Here is a 23,625-nt window from a genome sequence, read left to right on the forward strand (position 1 = left end):
CTTTTCTGCAAGCTCATCAGACCCCGACAGACACCTGTTTCGCTGCCACTTTTTCACGGGATCTGAGCCAGTGGATACAAAGTGCTGACATGCTCTGTGCTCCTGCCGCCCAGATGAGCTTGTACATAAGTGATACTGCCTTTTAACCCCCGGATTCTATATAGCACACATAGAAATCCATGCCAAAAATCCAAGCGTATTCTGTAACAACGCACATAACTTACTTGTCTTAACAAGCTAATCAGCATTGATAACAGCTCTCATCAAGCAATAATGAGCACTAAATGGCAATAATTAGAATTTACGTGAACTCATTAAGCGCATTCTGTAATGCAGTGCGCCTGACTTCTAACACACGCAGGCAAAAAGGGGTGTGGTTATGAGCGGGGAAATGGGTGCTCCGTGGACATTCCAAAATTTACATGCAAAGTTATAGACTACGGTCTAGAGCACCTAAATCTACGCACCTAATGGAGGCATGTAGTTTTAGGTGCTGAGATATTAACTAAGCATATTCTATATACCGTGCCTTAACCTAGGTGCCGTTTATGGACTATGTTTAGTTGGAATCGATTTCCATGCCGAGTTTTTTTAGGCACCTTATACAGAATCTCCCCCTAAATGCTGAATTTGAGCTCTCTAATTAGCAACAAACCAACACAGAAAACCAGTGGTACATAATGTTGTACTGACACAGAAACAGTTTGATTAATAGGTGCAGTATCAACCAATGTGACATGTTCTCCTACACCAGTACATGAAAACAGGTGAAATAACGACTCTAGAATACTCCTATACAGTGGCGTACCAAGGGGGGGCGGTGGGGGTGGTCTGCCCCGGGTGCACGCCGCTGGGGGGGTGCCACGGCGCGCACCTGCTGCGAGTTTACTAACTTTGCTCGTTCGCTGCAGCTCCCTCTACCCCGGAACAGGTTACTTCCTGTTCCGGGGCAGAGGGAGCTGCAACGAACAAGCAAAGTTAGTAAACTCGCAGCAGGCGCGCGCTGCGGCACCCCCCCCCCCCAGTGGCATGCACCCGGGAGGGGCTCTTTTGCGGGGGGGGGGGGTCTTTCGCTGGGGGGGGGTCTGCGCTGCATCAGGGGGCGCTGCACCCGGGGGGGGCGGGGCGTCGCCCCGGGTGTCCGCCCCCCCTAGGAACGCCACTGCTCCTATACCAGTGCTGTATAACAGTTAAAAAACAAAATCCCACTTGTTATATGAAACAAATATCACTAGGAACAAGTAAAACAGTCACCTGAGTTTGGTTCTTTGACGAATCAGAAACATAAGTTCAAGACAGCATTTTGCTTTTTTTACTCTTATGATGTACGTAGAATTTTTCTGTGAGCTCCCTTTTTCTTTGACTCTTGTGCACACTGAAACTTTGGTTTGTTTTTACAATTTTCAGGTCTATCAAGAGAATCTGAGCTGCTGGAACCACAACCTTGACAAGCCCAGCTAAGGATCAGAAGGCAGTCTGGAGAGCAGTTCCTGGAAGATGCCTTATACATGCAGAGGTCAAAAAACAAGATCCAGGTTTCTGCAGTACTATATACAGCACTAGCCACCAAAACACCCATGAACAACATGTCCATCACAGCCAACATCCATATACTCACTAGCACAACACCTTTCGGCTATCATTTCGGAACGAAAACAACCTTGCAGACCTCTCAGAAGTCCCTGACATTTCTTTAATTCTTCAAAGAGCTCCAATTACTGATGCTTCACTTGCTATAAGGGCAGGACTCAAACTGTGGAGATTTTCTTCAGCGTTCTGAGAATTGGTCGTTCCTTGCTCTGTGTTTTTAGTACAGTAGCTAAACTTTGGGATGGATTGTGGTCTCTTAGCTGGTTTCATCTCTGCCAGTAAAGGTACCCTTTTACTAAAATACTGTAAAACCTGTTCTAACACAGAACTTGTCCAGATTTACCATGGCATATTTTGTTGGCTTTTTCTTTTTTTTTTGTAGGTCGTGCACTACGGTTTGCAGTAGTGCATGGTACCTGCAAAAAATTAACACAGGAGTACTTAGCACCTCCTAGGGCTCCTGCATTAACCCTGCGTTATCCAGTTAGCACACGTTAATCAGAATGCGTTAGCTGGAAAATGCTTCCATTTTCCAAGCATGACACGCCTCCTCCAAAAAATATTTTTAAACAGTAGCTAATGTGGAGTTTAGTATATGCTAACAGGCAAAATCACGCAAAATGCTTTAACATATTTTGTGCTAAGCCTTTTCTCGAGTGCTAACGCACGTTAGGTATTAACACCCTTTAGTAAAAGGGTCCCAAAGTCTACTTATCGCATTTGGCAATTTTATTTGAAGCTCCTGTGCCACTGTTTCCCCTAACTGAGCAGTTGCTTCTTAATTCTCCTTTCCAACAGTTTCTATTATATTTGCGGTTGCATAATCAACCCTAGATTTAGCTGCATTTGTGTTTCTGACACACTGAGACTGTAGTACACCAAAGACATGTTTAGAAAAAGGCTTCATACAGTGCTATTATTGTTAATGAAAATCAAGCAAATTAATGTGTCTCTTCTGAAAAATTCTCAGCAGCAATCTTTGAATTTGGACCTTTCTCTCCTGGTTTTGCTGTGGGAGAGTTCACAGGCAGGGGAATATAAGGCAAGAACAAATACACAAAACAGAACATGGGTGGCCTGACTGACCACCGCATTTTAATAGAAACTTACTTGGGAAAGGCCTAAGTAGATGGAGACGGTTTCTGATATGTACAAAAATTTTCCTTCTTGGTTTAGTGCAAATACAAATCCATCCAGGGACTGTGGGAGAAAAAGATGAAATAAAGTTAAGATTAATATTTAACAGAGCAGTAATACCAGAAATGAAAGTAGAAAGCACAGTTTGAATTGACCAGACCTAGGCTTTTTCTTCTCCTGTACATGCCTAAAAAATAGGGTGTCATAAACATAAGTACATAAGTATTGCCATACTGGGACAGACTGAAGGTTCAAATAGTGGCCAATCCATGTCACAAGTATCTGACAAGATCCCAAAAACAGTACAATACATTTCATGTTGCTTATTCTAAAAATAAGCAGTGGATTTTCCCCAAGTCCATTTTAATAATGGTCTATGGACTTTTCCTTTCGGAAGCCATCCAAACCTTTTTTAAACCTCGCTAAGCTAACTGCTTTTACTATATTCTCTGTCAACAAATTCCAGAGTTTCTTTGGTTTTCTAAGGTCTCATGATGCCAGCAACTTAGCTTTATGGAATGCGTTGATATGACCAAAAATCACACAACTGATTTGTTGGAGAGGTTGCAAGCCTTTGGATATTCTCTTACATATGTGGTGGGAATGTTCCTTTATTCAGCAATTTTGGTCTACGGTTCTAGACCATATTAGCAAAACTGTAGGTCAACAAATCCAATTAGATCCATCTTTAGCATTACTTGGAATACCCACAGCTCACTTTGAAGATGTAAGCCACTTAGATTTAATTAAGGAGGTCTTTTACTAAAGCTTGGCTCAAGTTATCTGCAGCAGGGCTCATTTTATTCCTAAACTAAGCTTTTGTAAAAGACCCCCTAAATTATTATTACTCATCGCCAAGATATGTGTGGCTCAAAGATGGCACGAATTTGCTTTACCTTCTAAATGTTTTGAAACATTTTAAATGGTTACTTAAATCTCATTATATTGCCCTTGTGTTCGGAGCTAATCTTTCCAAAGTTTGACTGGGTAACTGCAGTGATTTTCTTCTATGTCCACTATGTAAATGAATGGTCTTGTATGACTGACTCTTTCCTATCCGATTATTGTATTTATTATCTGGTATGTGTTAAATTATTTTCAATTTGTACACCACTGTGATCTTTTTAAACAAAACGCCTAGCGGTATAGTGAATTCAATAAACTGTAAACTGGAACTGGAAATACATATGGTTAGAGAAAGTATGGCACATAGTAGGTATGGAAAAGCTCACCTGGTTTTTGAAACATAAACCGTAGAGATATTATCAGATTTGGAACCCTCTATTACACTCCTTTTTTTAATTATGTTTGCTAATTTTATTTGCTTCCAGGATTTACTACTTATTTACTTCAGTTTCTCATATGACTGATTTATATCAGTTTCTCTTCAATGAAATCTCTCCTGATTTATCATAGATTATTAACATATATCCCCATTCTACATTGATCTTTTTCTCTTTCCTGTTATAGTTTTGCTCTGATTTCTTAACATTAACTGTTTGATACTGTTATTTTGAAGTAACGAGAAATCATTTTAATATGAACTGTTCCTTTTCTTTTGCTTTTTGCGATGGTACTATTCCCTCTTTCTTTTTGTTTAATCTACGATTTAAAATGTTTTGTGGTTTTTCAGCACGTTTTCTGTTTCTTTGCTTGTTCATGTCATGCTGTTGTACATTATTAAGAAAAAATAATAAAGTTACTTGTTTAAAAAATATTAAAATTGATTTCAGTTTAAATACACTGAAACTAATAGAAACATTGATGTAAAAGATATCATCATAGAAATAGTAAGGCAACAAAACAAGGCTTACTATGTTTTAAATACGCACATGTGAAACGCAAATCTATAAGCTAGGTACTCGCATTTACATGTCCTTTGCATACATAAATGTTTAGAATACTAATCTCTATGCAAGTGAGATAATTAACCCTACTGTTTACTAACCTGAGCTAGCGGCTGCTGCGTGGCAATGCCGACACAGCCCATTCAAAGGGAATTGGCTGTGTCGGTATTAGCGCATGGCAGCCGGTATTGTAGCTTAGTAAATAGGGAGGTAAATTTGCTGATGACACAAAGGGCTCCATTTACCGCAGCATCCTGGAGGCACTTCCCACCCCTAGTACACTGTCATTTCCGGCCTACAAAAATGTATTTATTTTTGTAGCACTGGAGTGTACCCGGCGGCAATTGGGCAGTGCCATGCGGGTGGCAGTAAGGGCTCCCCCCCCCCCGAAATAGCCACGCGGCAAGTGCTTTAGTTCCCGCATGGCCATTTCCTGCAGGAAGGCGAGACTTCCCTTTTACCAGCTGTGGTAAAAGGGGGCCTCAGCGAGCATGTACAACATAGTTTGACGCCAGCGCCCTTTTGCAGCAGCTTGGTAAAAGGGGCCCAAAGGTATTCAAAGTTGTTAAATCGCAAAAGGACTGTGAAAAATTGCAAGAGGACCTTACAAAGCTGGGAGACTGGGCATTCAAATATTTTTCTATTTTCTAGCTCGAAGGCTTGGTAATCGGCAGCGCAGTCACATTGGTGCACGCTACTTTGGCACGCACTGCATGGTTGCCACGTGGGTGGTGCATGAGCCATGACTGCTACATCAATAGTTGGTAAGGGCTCAGGATGTAAATAGGCGTGTGCCAGTTTTCATTTCTGCGCATGCCCATTTCCCTGCCACCTAAAAAAATGGCCTGTTTCCCAGCTGTGGTAAAAAGTGGCCCAGGTGCATTCAAAAAACGTGTCCGCACTACTGCAGGCCACTTTTTACTGTGGCTTTAAAAGTTAGCTATCCAAATAGGACCACATAAATAGCAGTCCTATCTTTGGTTGATATAACGTAATTGGTTAAGGCTGAATATCAGCGCTGAATGGATTAAGTGCTGGTCAGTTCCACATACCCAGATATTCAATGCTGGTGTTTGGACGTGACCTAACACTGCAACTCGACATAAAGACGACAGCAGTGGAAAAATCTCTGACCACCTCCAGCTGAATATTTAGCTCCCATGATTCTATAGTATGTTTGAAGTTTGATGGGAGGAAGCAACTGCCCACATTCATTCCAGTGGGAGTGATGCTGCAGTATCACATCTTCAATCATGAGGGTCCAGCAAGTCCCCTGGGATTCCTACGGAAGCTGCCTGCCCCTCCCAATTGAAACCATGGATATTTTGAAGTGCCATCCACCAGCAGCAGTAATGTGGGTGCTGTACTCTCATGCAGCTTACAGGGAATGTTGAGAGAAAAAGAATAATTGCTACAAATATTATAATTACTGGGGAATTCTCGGCTCTGTTCATTTTGACCACTAAACAGATGTATTTTCTTTTCAGAATATCCATAATATCCCAACAGACTGGAATACAGTTTTAAACAAAAGAACACATATTTCACCCCACAGGATGGACAAAACAACAAGCTGGACAACTACATAGAACGTTTCAGACATAGGGTAAAATCACAACTTTCCAGCAAACAAAAGAAAATTCTGTACAATCTTACTTCACCAGAAAGAGCGGCCATAAGAACTCTACAAAATAACCAACTTATTATCATCAAGCCCGCAGACAAAGGAGGCTCAGTGGTGATTATGGACACACAAAAATACATCAAAGAAGGGCACAGACAGCTCTCAGACAGCACATACTACAGGAAACTACATGAGGACCCCACATAGGATTATACAAAACAGCTGAAAGACCTTATCAAACAGTCCCAAAACAAGTACAGCCACATTTAAAGAAACTCATACCTAACCATCCTTCTGTGGGCACATTCTACATGCTACCCAAAATCCACAAACCTGGAAACCCTGGCAGACCAATCATATCTGGTACTGGCACACTCACAGAGGAAATATCTGGACATAGAGGGGATTCTGAAACCTTTCGTGCACAAGACAAACAGCTTCATACAAGACACCACAGATTTTCTGAATAATTGAACAACATCAAGCAGTTACCACCAGGTACCCTTCTGCTCACATTGGGCATAGAATCACTATAAAGCAACATTCCCCATGCAGATGGCATAGCTGCATGTGAGAAACTCCTAAAAACATCCACACTGGACCATCAATACTCACCAGAAACTATCACAGAATTAATCACATTTATTCTAATTCACAACTATTTCCGCTTTAACAATGATATCTACCTACAAATCATGCCAGGACAGCACCCTAATATGCCAACCTCTTTATGGCTGAGCTGGAAGAGACATTTCTGAATACATACCAGACCAAACCTAAATGCTACCAGTACATCGATGACATTTTTATGATTTGGACTGAGGGGGAAGAAACTCTGAAACAATTTTACAGTTTCTTCAATACATACCATTCTACAATCAGATTCAAAATTGACAGCTCCCCAGAAAAAAGTCAAATTTTTGGACACCACAGTCTCAATCAGCGATGGCTATATACAAACTTCCATATACAAGAAACCCAAGAGAAATGCAGCTACTTCCACAATCAGCTTCCACCCTTCACATACAAAACGATTCATTATTTACAGCCAAGCCACAAGGTACCACCGTATCTGCTCTGACCCAGGGGACAGAGATAGACACCTCAAAATCCTGACTGCAACCCTCAAACAGAAAGGCTACAACCCCAAAATAATGTCCAAGAATATTGCCTCCTCCCTCAAAACACCCAGGGAAAATCTGCTACAGTACAAGGAAAAGAAAGCCACAGACAGAATCCCCCTTGTAGTGACATACAACCCAGAGCTGGAAAAATTAAGAAAAATCATAAAAGAACTACAGCCACTACTCCAGGAGGATGAAATAGATATTCCCACCCCAACCAGTGCTGGCCTTCCGACAGCCACTCAACTTAAAACACAAGCTAATTAGAAGTAAGCTCCCAACACAGACTCAAAAAGAAGAGAATGGCCACATCCTTGCAATATATCCAGCTGCAAACTATGCCAAAACATTTCACAGGACCCCATGGTCATTCACAAAGGAAAAACATTCAACATTAAGGAATCCTTCACACGCTTATCTTCCAATGTGATAGATATCATTCAGTGTAAAAAATGCAACGAAGGGTGCTACATTGGAGAAACAAGTCAGATGCTAAAGAAGAGATTTAATTTACATAGACACTATATGAAAAATGCCATTCCCAACCAGGATGTCACCTCTGTGGGGCAGCACTTTACAAAACCAGAACACTGTACCTGTGATTTTATTTTAAGAATACTGAAAGGGACCTTTAAAACAATACAGGAACGTAAGACCTTTGAAGTCAGAATGATTAAATATTTTGACACCCACCAGACAGGACTTAACAAAGATCTGGGTTTTCTAGCCCATTATAAACTATAAAATTGTACTGCTTTGTCACCCTCTTATCTTCATGCATATCTCCCTGTCCCTCATTTACCCAGCTCTCCCTGTCTCTCACCTAACCCACCCTCATCCTGTTAGACTGTCACTGAAATGCTTTGATGTTTTACTTATATATATTGTCATCTATCAATATTTGCTTATTTCCGATCTGACGAAGAAGGGCTACCTTCGAAAGCTAATCAAAAAATGTATTAAGTTATGTCCAATAAAAAAGGTATCATCTTATTTTCTTTTCCATGTTTTGTTTTGTTCTATTTCTATTGATGACATCCATAAGCAACAACAGATTACTGAATAGAAAAAGGCAAACTGCATATATTCAAATATATTTGAATTCATCATGAAGAGGCCTATATTACATAGGTCACGGGAGAGGAATTGAGATGTCCAGGTTGGAATGTGCTCAGTTCCCCCTGTATTCTGCAAAGGCTACTAGCATATCCGTGAGTATTTATCAGCCTGACCAGAGGGAAAAGCAATTTAAAAAAACAAACAAAAAAAAACACATAAAAAAAAGAGTATGTGGGCCTCTGCAAGTTGCATTGCTGCAGTTAAGAACATCTCAGTTTACTGGCTGCAGAAACAAAATAGCAGGCCCCAAGTCATGCTCACTATTTATTAAAGGAGCCTGTGAAGAGGGATCAAGTTCTTCTCTATCCCTGACAACCCCGACATTGCACAAACTACTCTCTCCTCTCCACTCCCTGGCATCCATAAATTAACCCTTCACCCACCTCAGACCTGAATGCCAGAATATAATCTCCCAGCATCCTAACGGCAGCCTCCATGAAACCCTCGCCTCCTCTTGGTTCTTACTGATACTACCACTGGGGGTCAAGCTGCAAGACTACTGCTAGAGATCAGAGAAGCCATACTGATGCCAGGCTGTCAACAAGCTAGATAGAATGCCCTGCTAGTCACTAGAGAATCCACGGTGAGAGCTGTGGGAGAGGGTTATCAGGGGTTAAGGGTTTCACGCAGATTGCTGGGAAGGGGTTTGGGGGGGTTACGTTCTGGCTGCCACAGGAGAATCAAGGGATAGGATTATGTTCTGGCTGCAAGGAAGAGGTCTGGGGGCACGGGGGATTATATTCTGGCTGCACAGAGGGAAGGGAGGGAAAAATTGCCTGGAGGTATAGAAGGGTGAAAGGGAAGGTGTTCTGTGCAATATCAGGGTCTGAGGGTGGGAGGTGACCCTTGTTAGTAACCTCCTAGGTCTAAACTGGGTGCTGGTGCTTTTGTATGCTTCCTGGCAGGTACAAAACTGGCTTTAAAAAAATCTAGATATTTCTTCCTATTGTAAAATTGGAAATACATATCTATTTTTGAGCCATGCCCTCACCATTTGCCCACCTTACCCCCTATAAATCTGTATCCCTGGCATACAATTTTTCAGATAGTGGCTTTGTAAAATCACTATTTGTATGTGTGTGTGATCTACATGTGTAAATGCTGCTATCTAGATACTTCTAAATGGCCTCCAAAATGTACCAACGTTGAATTTTTATTCCAAGGTCATCAAAATTAGTAGCCTAAATGTAATAATTGAACCTATTTTTTATATATACTTTTGTAGCTTATAATGATTCAAAGTCCAAATTTAATGAAAAGTAGAAGGGCTAAATCTTTCTCAAAATTTTGCCTTCAACAACATCAACATTTAAATGCGAATATTTATGAACAAGCCTTTGCATGGATACATTTCAACCAAACAGCCTTTTTGAAGGGGTATTTAAATGTATGACATGGGCCATCCACAGAGTAAGGTCAAAACCATAATCACTCTACTTCCATTACTGCAGAATCTGGCTAATTTGTATCTTTGCTTGTGCTGGAATCCAGACCCTCTCGGAAGCCAAAAGGTCTGAAAATAGTAACTGCCGAGCCAAACCTGAAAACCTCCTTTGTTTTCCCAAAATACAAAGAAAAATCACAGTCTGAGGCTTTAAAATATTGTATTCTTCGTCTTCCTGATTCATTCTAAAGCATGGCTGGCCAGACACTAACTTTGGCAGACATATGCGCCTCTCTGATGCAGTGGGTCATGGAAGTGCTTCAAAATTTACCCCCCTCCCACATAAAAAAAACTGTGTACATTTGCTAAGACAAAGCGCACACTAGGAGACAAACACTTTAGCTGAGCTACTGTGTTAAAAAGAAGGCACTCTAATTTATATTTATGAATGAATAAAAATGTAAATCTACATGACCGACTTTCTTGAAGTAAAAACATTTACACTGTGCAAAGGAGTTTATAGCGTCTTATAAATCATCCTCCTCCTCTCCTTTGAGATGATTAGCGGCATCTCCTTGAATTCTAACATCCGTAATGGGTGAAAATTCTGGAATGCGATTATAGAGAGGCTGACGCTGAGATGTGGGCAAGGACATGATCAGGAACACTTCCATATCAGCCTTAACAGTCTTTGTAATAAGTCAATGTGTCTGGGAAAGGCTGTTCATTTATCTTGGCTATAACCGGACAGCAACATATCCTCTCCTCCCCCTCAACCCCCCCTCCCATAGAAGCCCCCATAAACAGCCCCCACCGCTTTCAAGATGAACCAAAAATAACACATGCTCATCTTGGCACGTGATCACTGTAATGCCTCTGTGTAACAATTCCCTTCATATTATAATGGAACTCGGTGGTAATAAATGGAAGCTCGGTCCCTAAGAGTTCATCTTGTACAGTAATTACAACAGTCAAATTCTGCCATAATAAATCTGTTCTATAACACTAACAAATTCATTCTCCTCCCCCAGCCTGTTTTGCTACATAAATAAACCACTGTCATTAAGGCCCCTTTAAGCCACATTGGCTATTCAACCCCATGTTAACGGCGCAACACTGCTTTAACTGTTAGTGTGCTAATATTAATAGCAGGTATCACTTACTTGACTGGGTAGCCACATGTTTCAATTTTTGCCCAAAAAAGGGGGTCTTTTTTTACTAAGATGTGGAAATAAATGGCCTTAGCGTGCCCTTATGTATGTTTTTCCCACATGCTAAGGCCATTTTTACTGCAGCCATAAAAATGGCCTTTTTGTATTTCCTGTATTAACGTCCATGTGCTAATATTGCCAATAGTACACAGCCATTTAAAAAAATTAGCATGTTTGCAGTTACCTCTGGATTCTATATAGTGTGCCAAGTGTATTTTGTAACAACGCACTTAATCGGCTTAACAAGCCAATTAGCGTTGATAACAGCACTTAACCAAGGACTGGGGGCATGCGATGAAACTACAGTGAAGGCGGTTAGCTTAGCAGAGTTTAAAAAGGGATTAGACGGTTTCCTAAAGAACAAGTCCATAAACCACTACTAAATGGACTTGGGAAAAATCCACAATTCCAGGAATAACATGTATAGAATGTTTGTACGTTTGGGAAGCTTGCCAGGTGCCCTTGGCCTGGATTGGCCACTGTCATGGATAGGATACTGGGCTCGATGGACCCTTGGTCTTTTCCCAGTGTGGCATTACTTATGTACTTAAAAATGAGCACAAATTGGCAATAATTAGAATTTACACATGCAACTCACTAAGGGGCCCTTTTACTAAGCCGCGTAAGAGTTTACGCATGCCCAAATTGAACCAAAATGGAGTTACTGCCCGGCTACCGCATGGCTCTTGTGGTAATTTCATTTTTGGCGCACATCTGAAAAATAATTTTGGACACACGTATTGGGCGTGCACCAAGTGGCATTTTACGTGCGTAGGTCATTACCGCCCGGTTACCCCTGAGACTTCACCACTAGGTCAATGGCTGGCAGTAAGGTCTCAGACCCAAAATGGACATGTAGCAATTTTCATTTTGCTGCATATCCATTTTCGGCAAGAATTTACAAAAGGCATTTTTTACAGGTGCGCTGAAAAATGATTCTATGCGCGTCCAAAACACGCATCTACAGTACCGCAGGCCATTTTTCAGGCACCTTTGTAAAAGGGCCCCCAAAGTGAACTCTGTAACACAGTGTACCTATCTTCTAAAGCGTGCAGCAAAAAGGGGCATGGTTATGGGTGGGGAAATGGGCATTTCGTGGGCGTTCCAAAATTTACACATGTAGTTATAGAATATGGCCCAATGTGCCTAAATCTATGCACTGGGATTTACACCATGTTTTCATTGGTGTAAACGGACGCATGTAGTTTTAGGTGCTGGGATATCAACTAAACATATTCTATATACTGCACCTAAATCTAGGTGGTGCTTATAGAATATGCTTAGGCGAAAATGTTTTCCGTGTGGATTTTTTTAGGCATCATATATAGAATCTGACCCTTAACGTCACCTATTTTGTAGGTGGTAAGGGCTCACGTACTATTCCTGCGCTAACCAGTTAGCGCATGGTAATGTAGCTGTGGTAACTGATTAGCACAGAAACGCCCAGTCTCTGCCCCTAGACACAACCCCCTCAAAAAATTATTTTTTAGCACAAGGTTAGGGCATACATTTGGCACTTACTGCAGGACACCTGAGTGTGTCCCGTGGTATGTCATTCTGCATTGCCGTGAGTAATAGGGTAAATTATATAAATGGCGCCTAAAATATTGACGCTGAAAAACCTGCTCAAGCGGCATTCTAGAAGTCATGCCTAAAGTTCGGTGCGGTTTATAGAATAAACACTTAAGTGGAGAGTCATGCGTAAATTTAGGTATGGGCATTTGCAATGTGGTGCAAATGCCTTGCCTAAAATTACATGAGGAGTACCATTATTCTGTAATTACATATGTAGCTCGGCCACGCCCCTGCTCCACTCTCGAAATGCCCATGACCCTCCCATATCCATGCCCCCTTTTTGGACCATGTGTAAATTTCTGGCGTAGATCCCGCGCCTAACGTTACGCATGTTGGTCCCAATTAAATCTAATTTGTGCCAATAATTGCTTGTTAAAAAGCCAATTACTGGTACTAATTGGCTTGTTATTCAATTTAATTGTGTGTGCAAATCGGGAATGCGCCTAAATTTGTGCACACAATTTTTGGCAACCTTTATAGGATCAGGGGGAATATGCTTAATGCACCTTAGTAAAAGGGCCACAAAATAAAAACCCTTAAATATATGACTACAACCTTGAGGTTGTAAACCTAAAAGAATATCATAAACTGAGTAATTTGGACTTTCTAACCCTTTATCTATGGCTTCATCACCAAATACAGAAAGGAAAGCCCTGATTGGAACAATGTACTGGCCTGCATATTCTTCCAACTTTTCATGCCCTCAGTTGAGCTAACACTGAAAGCAAAACCTCTTTCCTCCATATCCTGTTGGTGACCTTCTTGTACAGCGTGACATGAAATCACTCACAGTGGAGTGATCATTCTTCATTGTGTTCCTTCTTGACTAGTTATTGCCATAAAGTTGCAACCCGTTGAAACTGCCATGAAACATTATTAACTGCAAGGCTAGTCTCCTGTACTTACTACTGTAACTAAATATATGGTCATGTTATTGTCTCCTAATGGTTGACTGTGTTTTCCTTCTTTTTTGGTTCATGATGACACATGTTATATGATAGGAAGTAGCATCACCTGGCCGATTATAGCTAACAATGTGAAATAACAAGAAACACCTAAGTCTAAAAACGAACCCCTCCTCCCTCAAAAATAAGTCTTTGCATATTTTATATGATTGGAGCAAGTTACTTATTATAAGCCATGTGCAGCCACTGCAGGTTACTTTTGAATTATTTTTTTCTGAATTGTCCCACTGTTTTCAACAGGCGTCAATTAAGACTATTGGGTCAAAGGGTTAATTACATTTTCTTACCCACTATGTAGAATTTTCTGATTAGTAGCCAAGGTTGTATTAGATGAAAAATAAAACACTAACACAATGCAATTTTTTTTGCCCCTTCCCAAGTACATTTATCATTAGTTGCTGGCTGCCACATTAAGCTTCCTTCAAAGCAGATCAAGAAAGGAAAATAAGATGTGTTGAAAAAAAAATTACATCTAATACTTTTAAAATAAATGGATCTAAAGACATGCTAATATAAGTTTTATCTAGGCAGCTTTTCTATGGCTGTAAGACAGCTTTTCGATGTGCAGGCAGGACAGATAGGAGATTTTCTTTAATAAACATCAGTAAATCTATACGGTGCACATTGGGAAGGGCAAAGCTGATGGAAACATCAGCTGTTATAGCTTATGTGAACAACCAAACCAATAATTATCATTGAAAATATCCCCAGACATCAATGCCATATGCATCAATTAAGCCGAGTTTGTAATTTCTGTTACAAAAAGGCTAGATCCTTGCCAAACACTGTATGAATAATTGGAACTCTAAGACTGAAGCATGAGGACGTTATAATGCCTTTGTATTGGTCTATGGTGCGACCACACCTTGAATATTGTGTTCAATTCTGGTCGCCACATCTCAAAAAAGATATAGTATAATTAGAAAAAGTACAGAGAAGGGCGACGAAAACGATAAAGGGGATGGGACGACTTCTCTATGAGGAAAGGCTGAAGCGGCTAGGGCTCTTCAGCTTGGAGAAAAGACGGCTGAGGGGAGATATGATAGAGGTCTATAAAATAATGAGTGGAATGGAATGGGTAGATATGAATCGTTTGTTTACTCGTTCCAAAAATACTAGGATTAGGGGATATGTGATGAAGCTACAAAGTAGTAAACTTAAAACCAATTGGAGAAAACTTTTCTTCACTTAATGTGTAATTAAACTCTGGAATGCGTTGCTCAGCAGAGTTTTAAAAAGGTTTGGACGGCTTCCTAAAGGAAAAGTCCATAGACCATTATTAAAATGACTTGAGGAAAATTCACTGCGTATTTCTGGGATAAGCAGCATAAAATGTATTGAACTTTTTTGGGATCTTGCCAGGTGTTTGTGACCTGGATTTGGCCACTGTTGGAAACAGGATGCTGGGCTTGATGGACCTTTGGCCTGTCACAGTGTGGCAATACTTATGTACTTATCTCTACACCTTTGGAGCAGACAGAGCTCGAAAATGAGTTACAGGATACGATGCAGCAACACCACTAGTTACTTAACTTGACACAAATACACACCAACCAAGAATAGGTGTTACATCATGAGTAGTAGGGGTGCACAGCCCAAAATCTTTCATTTTGTTTAGTTTTCTGTATCGTTTATGGGAATTTAGATTAACCCTCCTCCCTAGATTCTATATAGTGTGACTTAAGTTGCCTGTGCACATCCAGTCGTATTCTGGATTTGCGTGTACAATTTAATTAGCTAACAAGCCAATCAGCATCGATAATTGCCACTTAACAAGCAATTATTGACACTAATTGGCATTAATTAGAATTTATGCACAGAACTGTCTAAGCATCTTCTAACCTGATGTGCGTAAATTCTAAGGTGCATAGTTGAAAAGGGGGCATGGCCATGGCAATGGAATGGGCAAGTTTATTTATTTTATTTGTTACATTTGTATCACACATTTTCCCACCTATTTGCAGGCTCAATGTGGCTTACATAGTACCGTAGTGGCATTCGCCAGTTCCAGCATGAACAAATAGAAGGTGTTATTGTGATAGAATAAGGTTCATGTAAGGTACGTATAATGGGGAATTTAGGGAGGAAGAGGGAAGTTGGGGTGTGTCCATTCCGATCTTTGGTTTTGTTGTGTTGCAGGTACTCAGGCTTTTATGTTGGGTCGGTGGGATATGCCTTTCTGAACAGGTGTGTTTTTAGTTCTTTCTGGAAATGTAGGTGGTCGTACGTTGTTTTTACTATTTTTGGGAGTGTGTTCCATAGTTGTGCGCTTAAATAGGAAAAGCTAGGTGCATACACTGAACACTGATTTGTATTTGAGTCCTTTGCTGCTTGGGTAATGAAGATTTAGGTATGTTCGTGCTGATCTTGTTGTGTTTCTGGTTGGCAGGTCTATGAGGTATGTCAAGTATCCCAGGCCTTTGCCGTAGATAATTTTATGAACCAGGGTGCAGATTTTAAAAGCGACACGTTCTTTGATTGGGAGCCAGTGCAGTTTTTCTCGGAGGGGTTTGGCGCTTTCAAAACGTGTTTTTCCAAATATAAGCCTGGCTGCTGTGTTTTGAGCGGTCTGAAGTTTCTTTATAATTTGTTCTTTGCAACCCGCATAGATACCGTTGCAGTAGTCTACATGGCTCAGTACCATTGATTGTATTAAGTTCCGGAATATTTCCCTCGGGAAGAACGGTTTCACGCGTTTAAGTTTCCACATTGAGGGGAACATTTTCTTTATGGTAGATTTCGCTTGGTTCTCTAGTGAGATGTTCTGGCCGATTGTTACTCTGAGAATTTTTAGTTTGTCTGCAACAGGAAGGGTATAACCTGGGGTGTTTATATTTGTGGGTTTGTATGTGTTGTATTGGGATGAGATGATGAGACAGTATGTTTTTTCTGTGTTGAGCTTTAAGTTGTGGGCATTTCTAAAATCTATGCGCATTGTTATACAATACACCTGGTCTGTGTCTAATTTAGGCATCGGCATTTGCACCGTTTTACTTGGCGTAAGTATCCATGACTAAATTTAGTCACGTGGATGGGCGCTTAGCGTATTCTATAAACCATGTGAAAATGTAGACTTATTCAATAAAGTACACCTAAATTTGGGCATACTTTATAGAATACGCCTAGATGTATTTTATTTTGGCGCAAATTGTTTAGGCGCGATATATAGAATCTAGTCAAAATGTTTTTGTTTCAGGGGCGATATCATTAATAGTCACACTTTTTGGAAGAAGTGCACACTGTTTGAAAAGAGTGTGCGATATCTGGAGATACTGTGCACATGCAAACATTACTGAAAAATAGTGAGCCCGCTTTGCAAATAGCTTGCACTTTCTGAAGAGTGCACACCATTAATGACATTGGAAAACTGCCAAAATGTATTGGTTGTTTTCATGCGCATTCCTAGTTATTAGGAGAAGTGGTGCAGTTTAACATTGAAATAATGGGTTAACACAGCTGCAGCATACCAAACATTATTGGATACGACATGTATAATCTCCAAATCAATGAGACTGATGCAAATAACTATAAATTAGTGAGGCCAGTGAAGTTATACAATGAGATACTCAGGGGGGAATTCATCCAGTGGCATTATGGCCTTAGCGCGTGTTAAGGGAAATAGCACATGCTATCCCCCGGCTTCTATATAGCGCACCAACCGTTCTGCACCAAAATTCTATCATATTCTATAACAATGCACGCAACTTAATTGGCTTAACAAGCCAATCAGCATCATTAACAGCACTTAACAAGCAATAATGAGCACTAATTGGCAATTATTAGAATTTATGCGCACAACTCCTTAAGCGTATTCTGTAATGCACTGCACCTAAATGTTAATGTACACAGGCAAAAATGGGCATGGTTATAGCCATTTTGTGGGTGTTTCAAAATTTATGCGCACTGTCATAGAATATGGCCTACTGCGCCTAAATCTGCACACTGGGATTTACGCCATGTTTTCATTGGTGTAAATGGATGAGCGTAGTTCTAGGCACTGGGATATTAACTAAGCATATTCTATATACTGTGCTGCTTATAGAATATGCTTAGGTGGAAATGTTTTCCATGTGGATTTTCAGGCATCATATATATATATAGAATCTGGCCCTATATGCTAAAGCCCATTCTATATTTTGGGGCTTTTAGCATTTAGCGTGCACCAATTCCCTTAACCCGCATTAAGGTACGTGAAGGCCATAACAATGCTTGCTGAAGTCCCCCCTTAATCCAATTTCTAGGACCAACACAGTTATGTCACAAATTACAGGGATTAGTGTTGCTAACAGATGAATTACTGGAACCGGTGCAGCTATACCATGAATTATTAGAACTGAAGGAGATGCACTCATGAAATATCAGGATCAATACAGCTATGACATACATTAGAGTGACTGAAGGTAAACTCTGATTTGCTAGGTCTGAAGCTGCAGTGCGAGTTTCCATGTTCACTGTGAAGAGATATTTGGGTATGATGACTTATCTGCATCCTTCAGGTAAAATGGAGGCAAAGCATAGGCATAGTTTGCCTGATTTGTTTGTGGAGGAACTGGGTATACTGCTTGGATTTGGCGCGGGGGGGGGGGGGGGGGTTGTGAACTCCCCCCCCTCTTCAAATTGGCTTTGATTAGCTTTTCTTCAACCTACCCTCAACCTGGTCCAACCTCTCTTCCCACTCTATCAATTTCCATCAGTCTAGAAATTCATCCTCTTCTGCCACACCATGGTCCAGCAGCTCACCCTCTCTACACAAACCTCCCTCCAATCCAGCACCTCACCCTCTCTTTACACCCTTAATGGTCCAAGACCTCACCCTCCTTTCATATGTCCAATCACCCCACCCTATAGTTCAGCATCTTACCCTCTCTTCATCCCCCTACCATGATTCAGAACCTCACCTTCTCTTCATCTCTCCCCCTCCCCCCATGATCCTAACCTCACTTCCTTCTGCAGATCATTCCTCTAGTCTTACTGAACCATTGTTGCAATAAGAGCAGCAAGGTGGAAGATAATGCACTGAGGAGCCTCCAGCCCATGTGCTCTTCAAGGCTCTGATGTATACTTCCTGTTGCCATGGGGGCAGGAAGCGTCAAAGCCTGGGGGAGCACATGGGCTGGAGGCTTCTTACTGCATTACCATTCATCTTACTTCTATAATTGTGGCTGTAGCTCAGTAATGGGAAGGAGCCCCAGCAGGAAAGGTGATTTGAGAAGAGGTGTAGAACTGAGGGGCATGGGGGGGGGGGGGGGGGGGAGAAAGAGACAGCAAAATATCATGACAGCAAAACAAGCAACAGCAGCAAGCAGGCAGTGGTCACCTTCTTTAGATATCAATGCCCCACAGCATTTGGGGGAGAGGTGGCATCGCCCCCTTCACCTGCTGCCCACACTACACCTATGATTTAGTAAACCATTTAGCTACATACGTAAACTGCAATTGGCGGTATTATCAAATATGATCAAATACAAATAAAATAATTAACTAAAACAAAGGAGTATCAGGTGAGGCAGTACATCTTAATGCCATTATTCTACTAGAAGTGATATTTTGCAAGAAATCTACCCCCTAATTCTAGAAAGGTGCGCAAATTTGCACACACAAGTTATAGAATAAAGTCAGTTGCACACATAACTTAATGTTATAATGACCTACCTGGTGTTAACGAGCAGTTGACTAATTGACCTTAACTAGTGCTAACTGGCACCAACTAGCAGTTATGGGCCTTATTCTATAAAGGTTATGCCTCTAAATATATGTTCCTAAAATTTATGCTCCCAAATTATGAGCATACTCTATGCGCCAAAATAGATTATGCTCATAATTTAGAAGCATAAATTATGCTCATAAATTAGGAGCATAAATTTAGGAGCATAACCTTTATAGAATAATGCCCTATGTGTGTAACTGCCCTTAACATTGGTATTCTATAAGTTGCACGTTCAAATTCCAGAGCGCGCAACTTCAAGGGGGGCATGGACCTGAGAGAGGTATATACGACTTGGGGGTGTGTCAGGCAGTTACATGCATGGGTTATAGAATACTGGCATTTACACACCTAACTGCCTACAGCATTTAGGCCAGATATTAAGCTAGCGTTACATGCTTGCGCTCAAAGTTAGACATGCAAATGAGGACATACACTAGTATTCTATAATGGCCGTTGCATGCACAACTGCCATTATAGAATTCATACTTAAGACATATCATCCCAGCACCTAACTTTATGAGACCTTTAGAGAATTCCCACCCCAGTACTTTATTATAAAGCTCATGCTATGCTGTTGATGTTATTTTCAAAGAAAATGTTTTATGAGCTTAAATTAATTCTGTGTGCCCAAATGTAATTCTGTCTGGGATAGGTTTCTTGACTGGATGGCTGGAATATGAGTCAGCCTCTGACAGTATTATATCCACCTAAAATGTCAATTACCTTCACTTCCAATATGGATATGAAGAAATATATGGATTTCCTCCCTTCTGAGAAAGATTTTCATCAATTCTTTTTGGTTAAGTTTAGATACTCACGCATGCCACCAGAAATTGTAGACACTTGTCAGTTGATCTATGCTTCTAAGTAGCTCTGAGATCTTAGTCTTGCCTGTCCCCCTCAGTGGAGAATAGTACTCCCATCTGACTCAAGTCAAACTTAGGGTTCTCCTAAAAGTCCATTTCACTGCAACTTGGGATTTGTATTGCATTGCTGTTTCAGTAGGAACACCCAGAAGTGGAAAAGAATGGGGATTAAGCAAACTCGTGATGAATTAGCCTGTCAAGGCTGATTGGAATCCACTAGGGCACAGTCATTAATTTAAGCTTTCACAGGAATATATCTTCCACTCTGAATTCTACCCTATGGTCAAATTGAAACAGAGAGTTGACACCTCACTCTCTGGGACTTTTGGAACTGGGACTTTTGAGAAAATAAACCTTAACCACCTCATCAAGATAATAACTATTGAATACATTTTCATTGCAAGAAGATGCTCTGTTCAAGTTAGAGGGAAAAAGAGGTACATAACCTCTTAAGGAGGAAATAGCATATCTATCCCTACCAAAATGTGATAACACTTAGAATAAATTGGGGCAAGGATCGTGGACTAAGTCGGGTCTAAAATTTGACTTTGGGGGGTACGGGTGGGGCCAGAGATTGGTTTATTTAGTCCCTTAGGCTAAAAGTTTCTTCCCCTGTTCCTGGCTAATTTACAAAAGAAACTACTTGCAAAATAAATGCATATAGAAGGATCAATATTCAAAGGGGTTTAACTGAGTAGGAGATGCTCATGTCCATTTAATCTGGCTGAGCTGGCCACCAGCACAGTTCCCGCTAAATTGAGTGGGAGTCCTCTACGTACAGTCCTGCCAATAGGTGGTGCTGTTTCACTATCAGATTTTCAATAATGCGGGACAAGCAAGCTCTCAAGACCCTAGGGAACCTGCCTGTCCCTAGCAATGGAAAACACAATCTTTAAGCACCACCCTCCACTGCTTAGAGAGAACAGTGCTGGCCATCCTTCAGTATTCAGTGGCACTTAAGCAGAATATTGACTCTAATCAGGCCACTGCAAAACTGGCTAGGTTAGAGGCAATCTGGGGGTGGAGTTCATGCAGAGCTGCTATTTAGCCAGTTAGCAGCAATATTAGGTCCAGTAACTAGCTAAGAGAGCGGATAAAGTTAGGACTGTAAAAAAAGGCTGTCCTAAATTTATCTGCCGAGGTAACCAGGCACCAAATATTGGTCAGTTATCCAATTAACTTCCAGGTTGCCACACTAACCCAGATATTTAATGTCGGAGGATGAATATGCCCTGGCATTGACTATCCAGGGTTAGTTGAGCTCTTGAATGTAAGCAGCATAGAAATTGCTTACCGCCACGGACTCAATATTGGGCCTGAATACATTTGTACCCGATATTTTTGTGGGTGGTCAACTGGGTATAAAACAATGCATGTAGTTTTGAAATTCAAATCTCTGTGTGCTGTTTCTTACCTCAGCCTAAACATACTTCTCTTTTAATGTAGCTGAAAGTACAGATGTCATGGAGGTCGTCGCTTAGGTAATTTTCAATCAAGGCAATATTCTTGGGTAAATCCCTTTGAAAATATTTCATCTTGTGACTATTACTTGTGATGAATAGCTCATTTCTCTCTAGTGTTATATGCTCCTTCTGTGCATTAAATTGTTTTATCTAGCAAGCAACTATGTTTTGTGGGTTGATAGATATGAGTACCAACAGGTTCCTCACTAAAAAACGTGCTTCCACTATAGCAGATATCATGACACTAGAAGGGGAGTGCTGATACTGAAACACAGCTCAACAGGGGCATGGACAACAACTGATCATACAAAATATGCCAGCTTTAGTGTCAATCTGGGATACTGCCACTAATTACCAAGCATGGCCACCGAAGGAGGAAGTAGAACTAGAAGAGATGGTAGAGCTTGGTTAAATCATTTCTGACTACCTAAGTGCCAATATCTAGAGGCATTCAACCACACTGAATAAAACTACAGACCACCCCTGCACTTTCTGATTAGTCAGGGGTGATCTGTGGGTGGAACATGGGAGGAGCTAGGACCTAACTGGTTAGCAGCCACTTCAAGAAGGCTGTCCTAACTTTAGCTGCAAAGTTCCATCGGTCTGAATATTGCTCAGTGCCCAGTTAGCTTCCGGGTTGCGGCATTAGTTGTTCTGTTGCCACTCTGTCTCCCCCAGAATCGTGGCTCCTCCTCCTTCCCACAGTGCACTATTTTAAGTGGCCTGAGGCCCCACCCCAGTAGGTCCCAAGGCCTACCTATAAATACCTGGTGGTCCAGTGTATCCTATGGGCAGAAGCAATGCCCACTCACTGCTGCCCATTGCGGCAGACAGTAGTACTTTAGCCTCACAGTACCGCAAGGCTCCTGCTAGGGGTCAAGGCAGCCATTTTACAACAGCTGCCATGACAGGCAGGAGCAAGTGGGGATCGCTCCTACCCATAGGGACACACTGGACCATTTACAGATAGGCCTGGGGAGGGGGGGGGGCCTTGGGACGACTTAAAATAAATGCAGAGTGGGAGAGAGGGGGGATGAGGTCATGTAGGAAGGAGGTGGGATTCAGAGGAGCAGAGAGCAAATTATGTGGGTTACGGCCGATATTCAGGTGCCTAGAGGGGGCTTGATTTGTGCATATTCTGTAAAGGAAAGCAGGCACCTACTTTACTCTTATAGCATAACTTGGTATATGTGCTTAGGCATGAGCACTTATACCAGGCATAGAGTTTGTGTAAATGTATACGCCTATGCTCTGGAAATACATGTGTGACTTACAGTATTCTATAAGTTACCCTATAATTCTGTAATCCTATGCCCCCCCCTTTTCATGCTTAGCACACAAAATTACATGCATAGGTTATAGAAAGCTACCAGTTATGCACATAACTTAATTGCTAAATTAAGTGATAATTGGCATTAATGATTGGCTATAATTGAGGTTAATTAGCAATCATTTCCACTAATTTGTAGTTATGTGTATAACTGCACTTAATCTGTATTCTATAACCTAAGTGCATAATTTCTTTAGCGTACAATTACAGGAGGGGGGGTGTAGACATGTACTGCCTTTAGACTGACCCCTGACGAAAGCCTAGTGATTACGAAATACGGCCCATGTCGGCTCTTTGAATAAAGCACATTTGTTTGTTCCAATCTTAAAAGCCCTTTGTAGTGTCTGTGTTATAGAGTTAACCCCTATGGGCTAGATTCTATATATGGCGCCTGAAAAATCTGAGCAGAATAAATTTCTGCCTAAGTGTATTCTAGATTTAGGCGTGGTATATAGAATAAGCTTAGTTGATATCCCAGCACCTAGAACTACACCAAAGAAAACCTGGCATAAATACCAGAACGTAGATTTAGGCGCAGAGGGCCATATTCTATAACAGTGAATGCAAATTTTGGAACACCCATGAAATGCCCATTTCCCCACACATACCCATGTGCCTTTTGGCCCTGCACATTAGAATTTATGTCCTGTGCGTTGCAGAATATGCTTAGCGAATTGTGCGCA

General features: G+C 41.1%; 1 protein-coding gene across 1 annotated transcript in view; it reads right to left on the reverse strand.

The window, feature by feature from the left end:
• Positions 1-23,625, reverse strand: part of NPAS3 (neuronal PAS domain protein 3) — a 1,265,871-nt gene that overhangs the window by 584,706 nt on the left and 657,540 nt on the right. The window contains exon 5 of the mRNA XM_030213689.1: positions 2,701-2,790. Within this exon, the coding sequence (XP_030069549.1) occupies positions 2,701-2,790 (90 nt within the window). The remainder of the gene's footprint in view (positions 1-2,700; positions 2,791-23,625) is intronic.

This window comes from Microcaecilia unicolor, chromosome 9 (assembly GCF_901765095.1).
Source record: "Microcaecilia unicolor chromosome 9, aMicUni1.1, whole genome shotgun sequence".
Taxonomy (NCBI): Eukaryota; Metazoa; Chordata; class Amphibia; order Gymnophiona; family Siphonopidae; genus Microcaecilia; species Microcaecilia unicolor.